General features: G+C 42.5%; 1 protein-coding gene across 1 annotated transcript in view; it reads left to right on the top strand.

Annotated features, from left to right (window-relative positions):
* Window positions 1–8337, top strand: part of hcn4 (hyperpolarization activated cyclic nucleotide-gated potassium channel 4) — a 46649-nt gene extending 38312 nt beyond the window's left edge. The window contains exons 7-8 of the mRNA XM_029846663.1: window positions 3936–4100; window positions 5782–8337. Of these exons, the coding sequence (XP_029702523.1) occupies window positions 3936–4100; window positions 5782–8066 (2450 nt within the window). The 3' untranslated portion in view covers window positions 8067–8337. The remainder of the gene's footprint in view (window positions 1–3935; window positions 4101–5781) is intronic.
* Window positions 8338–13012: the final 4675 nt, after the last annotated feature.

Here is a 13012-nt window from a genome sequence, read left to right as displayed (position 1 = left end):
GAAGACAGTATTCACAAGTTGCACAAATTTAAGGCAAATGTAAAAAAAAAAAAAAGTACTGGCTATCTTAATAGAATCACCACAAGACATTTAGGGACATTATTCTTGATGCTTTACTAATCAAAATGTAAATCCTCTGGTTGTAAATGAGGAACATAAAGAAGACTGGTGTCTGATTTCATGCAGGAATGCCGATGAGTTGCAGGAGATGTGAGTAAGCAAACATTTAGAAGCTCGAGAGCACCAGTCCTGAAGCTCATCTTAATTAAACTGTCCTTAGTTTGTCCTTTGTGTTGATCTGCAGCACGGTTTGAGGGTCCGTCTCTGCTTATCTCCCATCAAGTTTCTTGAAAGTGGTTTAATGGTCTTCAGTAGCCTCCATGGTTTTGGCTGTCGAGTTGCTGCCTGGTTTGATACGTTCAAAGGCCTTTTATAAAACTTCAGAAGGCAAAACTGCAACAGTAAATACTTATACAATACTAAGTTAACTGGTCTTTGCCACCTTGACACACATTTGCTTAATTTCCAGTAGCTGTGACATTGTTTTATTTCATCACCTGACCTCTCACTAGGCCATCATGGAAAACCTATGTTTAGAATGCAGCTATCTTTAAAGCACTTCTCAACTGGTATTAATTAAACCATTTACATGCAAATGTGGACACATTTCTTGGAAATTTCTAGAGGAAACTCATTCGAAAATTTTTAATAAATTAGCTAAGTGACCCTTGACCTCTCACTGTCATCTTGAAATAGCAGCTCCTTTTTACATATTCACAGATAAATTTGGGCAGAACTGTACATAATCATCATACTACCACTATTACTACCACTAGTGATGCTGCTACTACTACTATTATTGTCAATATTACACACATTATTGGTTACGTTTAAATGTAAGGTAAGCAGATATTCAATTAATTAAATAATTTAGTGTAAAGAGCAGCAAAATTGTAATGAAGTATCAATGGAATAAATGTATTTTACATAAATGCACCACTGTACATTCAGATTAAAGTAGATTTTTTCTTTCTCTTTCACTTTACAGTTATGTGTAAAATCCAGTATCAGCTATATTTACATACCATAAATCCACATTCAGCTACCCACCATTTTGGCACCACATTTAATGTAGCCTCTAATGTGAGTTTCTGATACAGTATTCTGGATCGTGAACAGCTCCAGAGCTGCCGTCTGCATGTAGAGTTCCCTGCTAATCTCTTATTGTTTAGCTCAAAGCGAGTTGTATGAAACTGAAACCATGCCATGGATTCCCCCCTCTTTCCTCTTTTGTCAATGATACTTGTAGTTCTGATGGCAACGCTTAGTGTCTGGGCTTCACTTGCTGCTCTGCAAAGACAGTGAGCTGAGGCCAGAGAGCTCACTGCAGCTCGCTGCCTCGTCTTGGCAGGGCTGGCTTCATCCAGAAAGCTACTGCACAAGAGGATTTAATACACAGCTGTGATGCTCCTCTCCAGAGGGGATTACCAGAGCAGTGCTCTGGGAAATGGACTCCCAGCACATCTAGAGCAGGGCTGCCCTTTTAGTGCACATGTACAGGCCACAAGCATGTGTGCAAACTCACACATGGCCTGCTGATCCCCCCCCCCTCCCCACACACACACGCGCATGCACCAGTAACATCCATCCATCTATCATCTATCTATGGTATATTTACACATGCACACAATGTCGTTAGCTCAGTGTTGTTACGCTTCATCGAAAGTGCACATTACTGTCAAATTACACCTTCTGTTACCTTTTCCCGCAGCTCTGCTTTAAACACATTCACGCAGCTGAGTAGTTAATTTGCACTCAGTGACCAGAGAAATTTCAAGTCCCGCTCATTCAAATGCACATCAACGCAGTCACGGTGCGTGGAGCGTACCACGGTCTGCTCCATGGTAATTCAGAGGTGTTTTTTTAAATAATGTTTTATCTTAACATGAAAGGATTTTCCAGCACCGGTCTCTGTTTGTCAACTGCGACTGTCACGCACATTTGGAAACTCTGTACTTCAGGTGGAATTGTGTTGATCACAGTGTCTGTGTTGTTTTCCTGTTATGGAGGATAATTTGGTACCAGGGGAATGGTGAAATTGTGCAGTTGTGTTTCAGTGAGGTCAACAGTGAAAGCATTTAGTGTCATCTGCCTGCCCACAGTGAGGAAACCGCACCTGGTGTCAAAGTCTCTCAAACCCTTATAAAACCCTCATTTTTTATTTGATGATTTTGGCCTTTCCCTAGCAAATCATTCACATTGTTTACGAATTGAATATCAGGTGCTTATCACGCGTAGACCGCTGCCAACAGGATCAGCTTGTTATGGTTTACATTTCGTTCTATCCTTCCTCCAACCCCTTCTGCTAGGCTTCTAAACACGATGAGGAGGCTAAGGCAATGCAATACAATGACAGTTTGATCAAGAATCATTACTTGCAAGCAACATTGCTCATATTCTCTCTCTTGACTGAGTATTCAACACCAGAAATTTTTCTATTTCAGTACTTTCTCTTTTAATTCAGTGGTGACCAGCACAACTACACCGTATCGTCCTGCTACAATGTAGCGGTAACCCAGTGATCGCCATCCGTCCACAATCAGATTCTTGTGCACTGGATTGCTCATTGAATTTCATTTCGTTGCTTAACTCCTGGAGAAGATTCAACCGACTCTACTACACCAAATATTTGACATTTACCATTTGTTGTCACCCCATGGGCTCTGGAGGTTTTTTCTTATGTCTGGCCAGTTCTATGTGATGGTTTTCCCCATTCAAGGCCCATACATGTACAGGAGATGCTCAAAGTGTCTCCATGAAGGGAACCAAACAGGTGCCATAACACATCTTTCTGGTTCATGCATACATATATACCCCTGAACTATATTATGGTGGCAATTCACGGGGAGTTTTGGGTGATGACTGAAAGAATGAGATCACACATGCAGGCAGCTCTAATGAGTTTCTTCAGGAGGATGACTGGGCTTGGCTTTAGAGGAAAGTTGAGGGGCTTGGAAACTCTGGACAGGAAATCTTAAGGGGTAGTTCCCTTTGAAAAGAAATCCTGTGGAAGTTCAAAAACATGTACCGTGGATTATATATTCCATTTGGCCTGGGAATGTCTTAAGATTCCCAGGGAGTCACAGGGAAGTGTTGCTGAAAAAAGAAGGTTGTCTGAAAAGCCAACTCCCACTGTGATGTGCAGGAAGGATTGACTTAGTCCACCAGTAACCCCCATCAGTCTTTTTGTAAATGTAGGCTCCTTCATCTTTCTCCTTTATTTGATTAAAGGCCTAGGAATTCTTTAATGAGATACGTTTATAGTCATATAAACGACATGCATAATATCAGATATTCCAGCTGGAGCTCAACGCAAAATGTTAAAATTACCAGATTGAATCACTTTAAAGTTGTATAAATGTGTACTATATGATCAAATGACATTCTAGTATATACAGAACATATGCTGTGTGTTTTTACCAGAGATGAGGGTATATGGTACCGTATGTTATACTGCTTTACTCTCATGAATAAAACACTGACATACTTGCACAAGCACAAATATAGTACATTCTAACACACTTGAGTGTGCACTTACAACGCGCACGTGTGTGTTTCAACCTGTATATGCTCTCTTAAAATCTTCTGCTAATTACTTAAACCTTTTTTTTTTTTTAGAAAATGTGTTATAACAAAAAGCAAGTTATTATATAGCAGCTGTTTATATTTGCTAATAGAAGTGGAGTGTTTACAAGGACTTGCACAACCTTTGGTAATAAAATGGAAAGATTACATTTGTAATTTAATGGAAAAACTCTGTACTTCGCACATTGCGTTGACCAGGGTGTGTTTACTTTGTGTTGTAAAGATTTGGAGAAATCTGTCTCTAGAACAATGAATGATTTTCTTATTATTTATCCCGTTTTATCTTGCAGAGATTTGTTTGCTGACGCGAGGCAGAAGGACGGCCAGCGTCCGCGCGGACACATACTGTCGTCTCTACTCTCTGTCTGTAGACAACTTTAATGAGGTGCTGGAAGAGTATCCAATGATGAGACGGGCCTTTGAAACTGTGGCTTTGGACAGGCTGGACCGCATCGGTAAGAAAGCAGTTGCCTAGCGAGACCAGAGTCCTACTTTAATATTTGGTGGGGGTTGCAACTATTTTACTTAGCCAGCACATTGATATGTTGACTACATTAATGAGACTTTAAGAGAATCACTGTAGTCCAGTTGTACTTCTGCTTTTATTAACTCATGGACATGCATGCACTGATAATGAGAGGGTAAACAGATATTTCATGTGTAACCAAAAGCTCCCAGATAAAACATTACAGCCGAAAGAGACTGAGGGAAATTACATTCTGCTACCAGATGAAGGGTTTCAAAATGCCTCCATTTTATCGTCTGTGCACACAATTAATATTTCCCCCCATATCATCACATTTCCTCAGTTCAGTTCAAGCAGATGAAAAATTCACAGTGAATGGCACGCCTCAGCCATCACCGCTCAGCCATCACTCCATGCTCTGTTTTATCCTCAGCCATGTTTAGAAGGGAAGATAGAGAAATTGCTTTAGGGATCTCCATAGAAAATGGGCGCTTTAAAAGATGTGGTAGGCTGATAGCAATGTTCCCATTGGATTTTCTCTGGCAGCCCCCCCCCCCCCCCCCCCCCCCCCCCCCCTTCTTTTTTTCTTTCCTGTTATAAAGTCACTGAAATAGAAACAGTCCTCAGATTATTTGCTGTCATGACTGCAATCTGATTTGGGATTTGCAAGTGACCAAGGCTCACTTGGGTCAACGTGGATCAACACGCAGCAAATCCAGGAATCTGCATCCATTCGTAACAGAACAGGGTACGAGCAGTTCTAGGCTAATTGCCTTCACAAGGCTAATTTTATAGCCTTTTCTGAGCATTAAATTGAAAATGGCACTTTTGTGAATTAACCATGTCACCGATGGTGCAACATTAAACAATGACTAATGGCTTTTGTGAGTTGAACATACTCCTTTCAGGGGTAAGGTCGGCAGTTATGTCTGTCAGGGCAACATGATTCTCACTCTTTGACCTTGTGCAAAGCTCGCAGTCGTTTCAGAGTCCATGTTGTAATTGTAGAAGCGACTTAGAGCACCATTATGACGTCTTTCCTTGGGTCATTTAATTGGTTGCTGCTCATATATTGTTGAACAGTTTGGTATTTTTTTCTCCTGATATCAGAATTCAATTCTTGAGATAATCTTCAACCAGAAGAACATATTACACCAAATTAGGGCTGTTTGTTGAATGGCCTTTTGACCCAAAAGCTCAGTTTAGCTCACACTCTATTCCAGGCAAATATTGGTTGTGCAGTTTTTACTTTATGGTCCCTATTGAATCACATTCAGGTCAACCATATACCATCTACACTCATCATGCTATTGTGTATTCAGAGCTCCTATATAGTCTATAGATAGCTATGTCTCTACTCTCTCAAAAACCTTTTCTTTGAGGTTGTTTCCCCCTACATCATATTTTCTTCTCTGCCATAATTTCGATCACATTTTTCATTCAATATATTACTCGAATATCAATATGTTATATACCGGTAATAATATATTGTTTTGAAAAAAATAAAAGTGACATCTTTCTTATCCAGGATGTAACTGGCACAGTGTCATTCTAGGGAGGTGACTTACTCTTGCTCTGCTAATTCTCTGCTTATCTCTTCTCTCCCAATCGTCTCTTTTTGTGGGTCTGTCCATGTGTGTGTGTGTGTGTGTGTCTATGTGGTTTCTCAGGCAAGAAAAACTCTATCCTGCAACACAAAGTCCAGCACGACCTCAGTTCTGGTGTACTCAACTACCAGGAAAATGAGATCATCCAGCAGATTGTACAGCACGATCGAGACATGGCCCACTGTGCCCACTTAATGCAAAATGTCCCACCCCAAACACCACCATCACCTACCCCGGTCATCTGGGCGCCTCTGATCCAGGCCCCTCTACAGGCAGCGGCTGCAACCACCTCCGTAGCCATTGCACTGACACACCATCCGCATCTTCCACACACTCTCTTCAGGCCTCCTGTTTCGGTTTTGGGGTCCCTAAAGGACCCCTCCAGCCGAATGAAAAAGTTGCATACTTTTGCTCCATCACCAGCCCCAGGGTCTGCTGGGGACTCTCCAGCTAGCACTCCATCTAAATTACATACCGGTGTAGATATGCCATTGTTAGCTTCTTTCCGGGCCCAGCACATGCCATCTGGTACATTGATTACTGGTTCTAGCAAACAGGGCTCTAGTAGTGAAGACCAGCAGCAACCGAATACATCCAATTCTGGGTTGGGTGGAGGAGGGCTTTCAGCTTTTCCATTTGAACAATTTTCCTCTTCTGGCTCCCCCTTTTCTAGCACAGCCCAGCTACACCCACAGCCGAAACATCAACAGCCTTTTCGCTCTGAGACACCCCCCCTTTCAAACCTTTTCCATCAAGGATCTGCAGGTGGAAGCACAGGTTCAGGATTAAGTGGAGGGGCTGGTGGAGTTTTTGGCACCACAGGGTGGTCTTCAGGTGGAGCAGTTGGAGATGCTGTGGAAGGAGCCACTGGAGGGGACACTTCTTGGGCTGGGGATGACTTTACTATTGGAACAGCAGATTTAAATCCTGGAAGTCACTTTGGTATGGGAATAGGCAGTCGTGGGTCAGTTGGAGAGATCTCAGGTGAATCAATAGGAAGAATATCTGAAGGATTAATGGGTGCTGCATTTGGGAGATTAGGATGTGGGGCATCAGGTGCATCAGGGTTGGCTACCTGTGGACCGATAGGAGATGTCGCCAGATCATTGCAAGGCACCAATAGAGGATCAACTGGGACATCCTCTGGGGGATCAGTAGGATCCTCTGGAGAGACACTGGCAGCGGTGACCGCCGAAGGGTCTTTAGGAAGAGTTTCAGGTAGATCAAAAGGTGTGCTTTCAAGAGGAATGACAATAGGGAGCACTGGGGAATCACATGGAAGTGTTTTGGGAGATTCTGTGGGATTGACTTCTGGAGGACCATTTGGAAGAGCTTCTGTAGGGACATTAGTTAGCCATATGAGTGTAGGGTCAAGTAGCTCTGGGGGAGGGGTACCTTTAGGACACCCCAGCAGAGCAGCAGGGGGGAGCCATATAGGACTTTCTACATGTGTGGTGGGAGTGAGTTCTAGTGGAGTTACCACTGGACATGTTACTTCTTCACGTTGTCAAAGTCCTATATTTACAAGCTCATCCAGCTTTGCGCCCAGTCAGGTGCCCCATAGCCAGCCATCTGCTAAACCTCCACAAGTCTCTCCTTTGCAACAGTTTGCTGGGGGAGGCAGGACTACAGGTGACTTAAGCCTCCTACATTCCCCTCCACAAGGATCACCATCAACTCGTAGAAGATTTTATAGCCAGCAGCCTGCTGAAGGCTCCCCTTCTTCGCTCAGCCATTTTAACCTGACAGGCCTGTCATCCGGAATTCTGCCTCACCAAATGTCCATCGAGAGGTCTGCACTGGCTTCTTTGGCCCAGTATGGATCAACAAACGCCTCACCCTGCCTTACCCCTGTGGCACCCAGCCCTACTATTCAAAGTCCAGTGGCAGGCAGGACTTTCCACTACAGCGATCCCCCCAGTATCACAGGATCCAACAGCTCCCTGCCAATGCCTCATTCTTCTTTTCCTTCACAGCTCCCCAGCCAGTCACCAAAAACAGGGAGAGATTCACCTCTGGGCCGCTTTTCTGAGGACCTAAAGCTTTTATCCAGCTCACACCCATCACTACCCCAGGAGGTGGTTCCAGCATTAGGTCACCATGCACCTTGCTCTTCAGTGGAAACTGGATATTACCCCTCACCCTTCTCATCACCCACTCTTGTACCCAAACCTTGTAGCCCGATGCCAGGACGTATGACTCCTCCGATCCAAACATCTCCAGGGCACCGTCAGCAAACTCAATCCCCTAGAGTCTCACCGGCCTTGCCTCTACAGAGAGGCTCCTCTGCGTACTCAACAGATCTAGAAACACAAACTGTCCGCTCTAAGTTACCTTCTAATTTGTGAAGTTTAATCACACCCTCCCCTGCTCCTCCAAACTGAAACAGATTATCTCCATGTGTGGCATTACTTTCTTCATTTATTCAGACTTCACTGTGTTCCACCTCTGATTTGATCTATATCTTAAATTTACTGTGATTTAAATGACATTGACCAGGTATGTCTGAGCTCTAGAGTATTTGATATGTTTTACGCTTTGTCTTCTTTTTTATTGGAAAACTGTTCCAGATAGAAATATAGTTAACTAAGTTAATCAACCCAGTGGGAGGGTGTGAAAAAAAAACAACAGTCATTTTGTTTGTTTCTCTACCTATGCCAAATTCATCTGGTGATGATTAGAAAGACAATTCAGCTATAATAAATACTCTTTTTTTAGCAGGAACCTATGCACTAATACCTGCATGTAAAATGTTTTTTGTGTGTTTCAAAAAAGAAATCTACATTTTTAGCCAAATAATATTTGAAAACAGGCAGTCACTGTCTCTTTACGGACTCATACAAGATCTCATATTGTTGATCCTTAAATGTATCTATTAGATTGTACTTATTTATTCTCTGTATAGGCTTCTGCTGAGGGATGGAGAAGAGATTTTAGGAAACCAAAAAGGCTTTTCCAGTGAGGTAATCATTCACCTCCTCTTGGCCCGTCAACCCTTATTTTATACCAATTTATCTTAATAATACTGTTATATGAAGCAGGGGGAGAGGGGATCAGCGAGTTACCCTCCATCACAATATTGAGACATAACAGTATGAGAGGGACTAGCTGTCTGCACAGTCCTCCACCATGTTCAAACAAGCTCACGTTGTCTTCCAAGCCCATGCGCTATTGTATAGAAATCCGGCTTTCTTTTTCTTCCTGACTGTGTGGAACTGTTAAAGTGTGAGTGTTGTGAGAAATTGTGCGTGACTCAGTGGAACAGCAGAATGCAAAGCAAGGCTTGACCTTGGACTGTTTAAAAGGATATTTGCCTTCTACACAAAAAACCTAGGACTTCCATTCACCGCAGATTCTGTATTGCATTGTGTAGCAATAATGCCGTTGAGAATAAATCAAAACCCTGTTCTTTCATGAATATTGAAGGCGTAGCGTGCAGAGTACAGATGCTGAAATACCTGACAAATGCTGGAAGTAAAAATATGCCAGATAATTTTTGTAATTCAACTGTCATAGCTGCTGTGTACAGTTAATGTAGAGGTGTTTCTTTGTTGAAGGCCTGGGTGTTTGAGGTGTTGAATGTATGCACATCTGCTGTCACAGTGCTGTACCCTATTTATATGCGCTGAAAGTATGGTGCCCCAAGGGGTCAAGAGATTCTTTCATAACTACAAGGTCATTGATTGTGTGTCAGGTTTATTTTCTCTTTAAAGTGAATATTTCTGCCAGGTCCTTTATCCAAACAAGCACCCATAACAAAACAGCAGTAGCGCATACCACTGTATCCTTCATTTTACACATACCCTGAACATTTTCATGGAGCAAGATTAAGATGGCAATTGGTCTAAAATATACATTGTTGCATATTTAGCATTAGCGGGCTTTGTAAAAGTTCCCTACACGGAAATGAAAGCGAGAAACGTGTCGATTATCTCCCAGAGGAATAGTGCATGATATCGTACAACATGACTGTCTATAGCTCATCAGGAAGACAGATGCAGGTACCACTCAGACAGCTGAGTCCCTAACTCAGTCACAGCACTCAGCCGCCGCAGCCTAATTTAACAAGACATGTCTCTAATCCCTTGACCCTCACAGACTATCGTAGACTTGCACACAGTGGTGCACCGGTACCATGTCCTCCCCTCATTACAGTTCCCAGAAGCCCTATAATAAGGTATAGCCTTACATAAGACTGTGCCTCGATACACATACACAAATAAAATATGTTGTTTTTGGTCCAAAATTAGTACAAATATCTTGCAACACAAAAATAGCTGTGAAACTGGTTCCATTTTGACTGGTTTACAATCGCACCAACAGTATCTGTAGCGAGACGGCAACCTTATCAACGAGAGTAGTGTTTTGCGAGTGGTAGCATTCATCGTGCATTCTGGATAACGTCATATTATTCAGATTGTTCAAATTGTATTAAAATGTGCTATTTAAACTATACTTTCATAGTTAAAGTGTAGTAACAATACATACAGTAAGATAAATATTATACACCAACAAGATCCACAAACAATGACAAAGACTAGTATTTTGCAAATGTAGATAAAAGGGTCTATTTTTATAAGCTACACTTGACTGTCGAGGTTGGAGAACTTGTTTATTGGCTCCTCCATTAGGTGCACTTCTCCCAATAGCAATATCCCTAAGCTACATACAATGTCACACCTAATCTATCCAGACTCCAGTGCACACAGGTGTATGGGTACATGGACAACATGGGTACTGGAGACAGAATCCTTTTCACAAAGGAGTATTCCAAAAATTACACCGTTCCTTTTATTTCTTCTGTCAATCTGACCTTCTAAATGCCCAGAGTTGGAGAATAGCTTGTAGCCCATTGCTGACACAAAGGTGTGTATGTGTGTGTGGAAGAGAGAGAGAGCACCTGAATGATGAAGTCAGCAGCAGACACAGGAGCAGACAGAAAGACACCCCATGGGTACTTATGCTGACAGGGTCCATGTGTCTTTCTTTCAACATGTCGCCTGCTACCTCGCAATTGTTCCTGAGTGCTAGTGGATGTTTTTCATTGCAGTATTGATTGGATGGAAAGGAAAAAGGCTTGGAGTGTAGCCATGTTGCTAGCAATGTGTGCCTGTTTCCTATTGTGTCTTCCTTGTAAGGTGTGTGTATGTCTCCGTAAATACAGAGTCAATGTGTTTGTCCCTTCTTTGTTGCATTTCTATTGATCAGTGTCAGTCATGAATGTTCCTTCAAGGTTTTAACCATGGAACTATTAGACTCTTGATGTTTTCCTACTAAGGGTGCGTCTTTTACCAAGTCACGTGTGTTTCATCCTAGCCAACTTTTTATGCAAAGATATCCTAAATAAAGACGATTCATGACCGTTTTTGGTGGAAATGTAATAGATTTTTTTAAGAGAAATTCCATCAACGGACTTTTAGCTTCGCACTGCAAAGAAAAAAACATTCAACACTGACATTTTGTCCTGACGGTACAGCCATGTCATTAATCATGGGTGTGTGCTACATTGGCCTGCACCTTTACCAGTTTCCACTGGTGGTTCTGTAAGGATGCAGTCTCAGATTCCAGTAGGTGTGCTTCCATCATTGGTGTCTACTCTTAGCCAACCTCTCGCTTCGTTTGGCTTATATTCGTTCATGAATGTGAGCAATACTGAATCAGTGGCGCACGCTAATGAAATCATTTGCTGTGATTGAGGATTAGGTGAAGCCATGGTGGAATCAAACCTGCAATTTTCCCTGGGAGATAAAGGTGTTTTTCCCAAGATCCTCATTAACCATTCATGAGGAAAAATGCCCCTAACCGTCAATTATCCTTGTACATTCGGGTGTTCGGTATCTCAAAGTTAATTGCTATGACATGACGATCGCCTCATGTGCTGAAAAGTTCTGTTTACTGTAGCATCTAACACAGCTGACCTCTTTTGCTGATGCTTCAGTGAGATGGAATAACACAAGAGTAATGTTATTTTGACCACTAAGTGAACTGCTGTCTAATCTGGCTATAACCAGGATGTGACCCAGTTTACCAGGAGAGGAACTGCCGAGAGCATATGAGTTTACTCCGAGTCTATATCACCTTTAGGGTAACGGCACTGTGCAGCTGGCCGACGGTAGTTTTTTCCCCGACAGATGCCATTTTAAAGAAATATGTAATAACGTAATGATAGGATTGAATCATCTTCTCTACTGGATTGAAGTTAATCAAAATGCTATCTCCAAAGGCGAGGCTTATTCTTCACTGGATTAGAGTGTGCTTGAGTCTGGGTGTGGGTGTGTGTGTGAGGGCGGATCATGTCCATACTACATTTCAAAAGATGAGTTGTGCATTGAAAAGAAAAGCAAAACAGTGTCATAATAATCATTTATTTATGAAAGGATGTACTGTAACACTGTCCAACCTGATGCTTGAATGATGGAACTAACTGTAATGTCCATGAGGTTGTTACTGTTATAGATTTATATATTTGCCTAGGACCTCTTTATATTTCTGTCATCATTTTTGACTCTCTTAGTAAGTGATGTCATGTCCATACCAGGATGTTAAGCACTGCTCACCAAGTTGTGTGTATATACAGAGTTCCCAGCATGATCATGACTTTTGAGGAAAACGTTGTCATTTGCATCATGTGACCTCTGTGTGTAACCTTTAAGGTGTTGCAGAAGCAGCACCTGTTTTGTTTGTTTTTTTATTATTGACTTTCTACCTGAAGGCTCAACCTTTATGTTCCGCGGAGGCAACGACCGGTTCAACTCTTCTTCTGAGGACTCACAACCTTTTGGTGAGGACAGTATTTTGACCACTTTGCTATTGATCAACGGATATCTATTTTTTCTGCATTGAACACAGGAAATGCGGAGGGGGGAGGGGTGGGGGAAAAGCAATAAGGGAACTGCACAGGTATGGCTGGATGTGTACCCACGGGACAATACACCGAACCACTCGACAACCACTGACAGACCCACATGAGTCGTGGCTTGTGGCGTGTGTGACGAATGGGGGAAGGCAAAAAAAACTACATTGTCAATAAGCACACGTACTGGATGAAATAAAATATAGAATTAAACATACAGGACACCTGCCTGCAGTGTTTGTTCTCTTTGCTCATATGCTTAATTGCGCTTCACAAAGTTGCAAATGGCGGAGTGCAAACGGGACACTTCTGGAGGCGACAGGTCAGCTGAGTGCAGCTACTTGATCGCTTCCTCTATAGCGGGTTGATGGGCAGAATGGTTCCCCCACACACTCCACACACACAGAGCGGTGAAGAGACAGGTGAAACTCCTTAGAATGC

The sequence above is a fragment of the Takifugu rubripes genome, chromosome 13, assembly GCF_901000725.2.
Source record: "Takifugu rubripes chromosome 13, fTakRub1.2, whole genome shotgun sequence".
NCBI lineage: Eukaryota > Metazoa > Chordata > Actinopteri > Tetraodontiformes > Tetraodontidae > Takifugu > Takifugu rubripes.
Note: the sequence above shows the minus strand (reverse complement) of the source record. Positions and strands in the feature narration are given on the sequence as shown.